Source organism: Myripristis murdjan, chromosome 22 (genome assembly GCF_902150065.1).
Source record: "Myripristis murdjan chromosome 22, fMyrMur1.1, whole genome shotgun sequence".
Lineage (NCBI taxonomy): Eukaryota > Metazoa > Chordata > Actinopteri > Holocentriformes > Holocentridae > Myripristis > Myripristis murdjan.
Window position 1 is genome coordinate 8,302,798 of NC_044001.1, and position 5,118 is coordinate 8,307,915.

The 5,118-nt window shown below is 42.7% G+C and overlaps 1 protein-coding gene across 1 annotated transcript in view; it reads right to left on the reverse strand.

Moving 5' to 3' along the window:
• Window positions 1-5,118, reverse strand: part of cdkl1 (cyclin dependent kinase like 1 (CDC2 related kinase)) — an 11,511-nt gene extending 6,393 nt beyond the window's left edge. Inside the window, exons 1-4 of the mRNA XM_030044039.1 lie at window positions 4,858-5,118; window positions 2,770-2,891; window positions 569-641; window positions 50-140 (exon numbers count right to left, since the gene is read on the reverse strand). Coding sequence (XP_029899899.1) covers window positions 50-140; window positions 569-641; window positions 2,770-2,891; window positions 4,858-5,025 — 454 coding nt within the window. The 5' untranslated portion in view covers window positions 5,026-5,118. The remainder of the gene's footprint in view (window positions 1-49; window positions 141-568; window positions 642-2,769; window positions 2,892-4,857) is intronic.

Consider the following 5,118-nt stretch of genomic DNA (forward strand, 5'->3'; position numbering starts at 1 on the left):
AAAAAAAAAAAAAAGTGAACGCAGCTGCTGATGGAAACTCAAAACTCACTGAGTATCCGGGCAAAGCCAAAGTCACAGAGCTTGATGACCTGGTGCTTGGTGATGAGGATATTCTCCGGCTTCACGTCCCTGTGGATGCACTGCCGGGATCAAAACAAACGGAAATTAAAATCAAAATTAAAAATAAAGCTGAAAATAAAGTCACCATGACAAAGACAAACCAAAGGAGGCAGTGAAATCTGGACTTTAGCTGGCCACCCGGTTAAAAGAGGGGCCCTGTGGCGTTTGTTGTGTCTAGGTGATACATTAACCACTGGTCAGCCAAGGGGAAGGAATTCCTGTTAAAAAGAGCCATAAACCAGTGGCATGGGGAGGGGAGGGGGCCGGGGGAACTCAAAAAGACATTTGAGGAAAATATCTGAGGCACAAAAACAGCACGACACATCTGCTGGTTTGAATACTACACCGTCCCCGCGAGGAAAAGCAGGGATAAAGGAAGAAAATAAAAAGACATGGTGGTATAGAAGGACAGGGGATATTCAGGCAGCGTGCATGTCGGTCACTTAACGTTTTGTTTGTGGCAGAAGTTGACAGCTTGGAGCGTCTGCCAGGTTATGCTCTTTACAAGGTGCTCGGGGACGCTGCGAAGAGAAAAACAGAGAGAGAGGGGGAAATCAGTCGAGCCCCTGAGACGCTTTGGATCCGATTACAACGTCAAAGCTTGCAGTGTGAGAGGCGTCGATAAGATCGGGGAAAACCTCTGGGATTGAAAACGGCACATTTTCACCTCATCCTGTCACTGAATTTTATTCTCCCTTCTCTCTCTCGCTCTAATTTGTGGTTTGTTGGTGTTTCTTTTACATCTTATTTTATTGCCTGCATTGCCATTATCTCTCTATTTCTTTCGTGTGAACCCCGTTTTCAAAAGGTGCCGCCTAAATAAAGATGACACCGTAACAAAAGATCTGATCAACAGGTCTTGAATATGCAAAGGTTATTTTAATCCTTGGTTTATGGAAAATCAAGGACCCAAATTCTTTGATATTCAACAGCAACAACAGCAACAGCCTCAGCCTTGGAGGATAAATAATATTTTCCTCACTCCAAAAGCATAGGACAGTGAAGCCACTTGCTTCTTCTTTTGTGAACCGCGATGCCCCAACACTGGGGCTCTGTTGACTCAGCGACCATCTATCAGCGTTGCCGTGGAAATGGCTAAATCGAGCCTTGTGACTGGCAATTAATAACAATCTCCTCCCGCTTCCCCCCCTCGTGTTTTTTTTTTTTTTTCCCTTCTTTCTTTTCTTTTTTCTGTACGGCCAGGAGGCGGTGGGCCAGAGTGAGACGGGAAAAGCAGACGGCAAAAACACTCCATATAAAAAAAAAAAAAAAAAAAAAAAATGTGGGGGAGCCAACAGAGTCCCAGCAGCTCCCCGGCCCTGCCAGCAAGGCATTCTGGGAGTGCATCACTGTAAACATTCCACAGCGAGCGGGTCAGCTTCCCCGGAGACGAGCGCCGTGCCCATCAGGGCCGCACAAAGCCCCGTGTATAGCGCAGCACGGATGTAATGAAGAAATGATAGAATAATAGAATGTACACATCGCCTCGTTTAATGAAAACCAACTGGACTCAGATTTATGCTGAGTGACTGTACACACACACACACACACACACACACACACATACCAACACACACTCTCAGCTGGCAAAATGTGAAGAAACACTGCAAGCCGAGGGGATGCCTGATCAAAAACTGAAATCCCATAACACAGAAATTTATGTGAACAGAAACTTTGTGCTGTTGTGCAAAGTGCAATATCTACATAGCAACAGGTGATTTTTTAAAATTAATTAATTAATTTATTTGGTAAGGGTAAAAAAATGTGATAAAATAGGATTATAAATAAAATACTGGCACTACACTGAAACCCTACATTCTCCAGATGAAAGAGAACACTTGTTTGTTTGGAAGGGAACCCCGAGGAAGAGCATCAGGGCCACACAAACAAACAAACAAACACAAACAAACCCAAAGACTGAGTTCTGAGATGAATCTCTGATTTGTGAGAATAATTTGTGATAATAAATCAGAATTGAGTTTCTTCTCACAATTCTGACTTTAATCTCAGAATACGGTTTCTTAAATTTTCCATAGGCCACAGCAACACTCGCAACGTCATTTAAATAACATTTTTTCTTTAGTAAAATTGACAATTATGTTGCAACAATGATCATTTCCACAACAAATCAATGCTAAAATGTGTGAAACAATACCGATACGAGTGTTTTTAGTATCAGTGTCAACACAACTTATTCTAATTCTAATTTTTATTTGATTTTTATTCTAATAAAACCCTAGGCTTTGACTGACAGGACTGTCTATCAAAATAAGAGCATCATATTTACTGTTACAGCAGGAGCTTCCATACAGCTTCTCTGAGGTGAAATCTACATTTTGTTGGACTGTTTTGTTTGCTGCCTGAAGGCCACAGGCTGCTGCTGCACTGAAACTCCATGTTTTTATTCTCATGTAGCCTCCATGTTTAAAGTTTCTGTTTACTAGTTCATGTTCATACAATTTTTTAAAGTAAAGGAGTGTATGTTGGTGGGATTTCGGGATTTCTGGATCATGGAATTTCCCTGACATCAGTGACCAAAATACTGTTATGGTGACATCTCTAGTCAGCCTGATCCATCCCAGAAAGGTTAAGAGTAACAGTACAGACACACACACACACACACACACAGACACACACACACACACCCACCCTCTGGGGTAGCGGTCCAGCTCATTGAGCACCGTGTGGTCGCAGTACTCAAAGACGAGGTGCAGCTTCCTTTTGCGCCGAAAAACCTCAATGAGATTCACCAGGTTGGCGTGTTTCAGTTGCTGCCGACACACACACACACACACACACACACACACAAAGAAAACAAACGTCAGTGAGAATCAGGCATCTTGGCGTGTACAGCTTTTGTAAATGTTGCACAATATCAGTGTTGTTTTTAATAAACAAAAGTACTATTTGCTTCCTACAGAAAAGCTGTTTTAGGGTTTGCTCTGCACGGCAACTGAATGCAGACAGAGGCCGCGACAACAACAATAAAAATCTAAACAGATGGTAATAAACATGCTGTTGCCCCTGACAACCGGCCTCCTCTCTGTCCTATTTGCGAGCGTGGCGCCCGGCGAGCGGCGGGACAAACGCACCCACCTGCTGCATGCCTAATTACACCGTTAAAACCAGACCTCCTGGTTCATAATCCTGCAGAGAGTGAAACAAACAAACAAACAAACAAAAAATGTTTTTGCCTCTGCTTTAGACAAACACGGAAAAAACTAATTAGAGGAATAATTTTTTAAGGTTTTATCCAGGTCATCGTGCCCAAGGCCTGCTCTGGGAAACGTGGCTAAAATAAAAAGTCTAAATAAAATCTGGTCACGTTTACAAGCGTGGCCGTGCATTTCAGACACAAAATGAACTAAATTATAATTAATACTAACATTAAGAGAGATTCCTCCTCGTTTGATCTATATTATTTTATTAGTAATTATTAGGAGAGACTCTCCAAAGGCCTTCGAGGTTTTTCTCTCACCTGCACAATCCAGTCATAACTGTTTGTCACACTTGTTTATGCTGTGTGATACGTCCTTTGTGCAAATAAACACTAACTGGAGGAGAGTGCAGGTTTTTGTTGGTGCGACAGGCGTCTTCCACACCGACAAAGTCCCTGTCAGCCTGTGTGTTTTAGTTAAAATTAAACTGAAATGAAGATTTATCAGAAGATGACATTTACGTTGTTAAAAAATTACAACAACCTTTTTATTCCAACTGTTCTGTATCCAGTCAATGGAAAACTTAGTGCGATTCTGTGGACGCTTCACATTCGAAGGCGACTCGGACCCCGGACCCCTCGGGGACATTTTCGTTTCTTAAATAAAGGCCCCGTCCCCGCCTTGTGAACACCGCTGCGCTGGATCTGCTCTGCCCTCCGGGTGGTTTTGTCGGCCGCAGACCTCTCAGCCTCCGGCCACAAAAATGCTTCCCATTGTGTCCAGGATTAATTACATGGTGTCACTCCCGCTGGCTGAATAACAGCTACAAGCCTGGACCTTTCATGCCAACAACTCTGGCTACTGTATTTTTTTTTTTTTTTTTTTTTTTTTTTAAATCAAATAAACCTTGAAAATTAAGCATCAGTCCATTAGATTTTCTTTAAGGAGCATAACTACACAGTATGAGCAGCATAAGCGAGAATTGTCCTGCTGAATAGAAATGTGACTGCGAACTTCATGTGACTAATCAATCATTTTCTTTTTTTTTGTTGTTTTCTCGAATAGCAATCGATTTTATTTTCTGAAAAACGATTTGCTTGCATCCTCCATCGCTCTCATGCTTCTTTCTGGGATGTGTAACTATAAATCTCAATCGTAGTGATTTATAACAGCTTGAAAATGTGACAAAAACTCTCTTACAAATAAAGACATAGGTTGAAAGCTAATTAAAGGTGAATTCCCCTTGTTAAGTGTATATAAAGCATAGAACAACAGCATATAAATTCTAATCACGTTGATAGTTTGAGTTTGTGAGCTAGAAATCTGAAATGGCAGAGGGAAATTGGCAAATCTGCATTTACTGCCAGCCACTTAATACAAAAAAGGAAAAATGTGGATGTTTGGTTCATGCAGCTGTCAGGTTTTTTACTGACTTGTTGCAGCTTTTAGGAGAGTCCTCTAAGTGTAGAATCGCTCCTTGTGAGTGTGTGTGGATTTTATTGATTTTGAGGTGGACTCCTCTTCACTGTGTCATGACTCAGACAGATGACTGCGGTGATTATCTTTTCCGCCGTGTTACCTTCAGCATCCTGATCTCCCTCAGCGCAATCTTCTTGATGATGGGGTCGTCCTCGGACTCCACGAACTTCTTGACGGCGACGATCTGTCCCGTGTCTTTGTTCCTGCACTTGAACACCACGCCGTACGAGCCCTCGCCTATCTTCCCGATCTTCTCGTACTTCTCCATCCTCAGGCGGGTGCAGCGGCAGGCATCCGGAGGTAAAACACAGCGAGAGGAAGAATGAGGAGGAGGAGGAGGAGGAGGAGGAGGAGCGGCTTC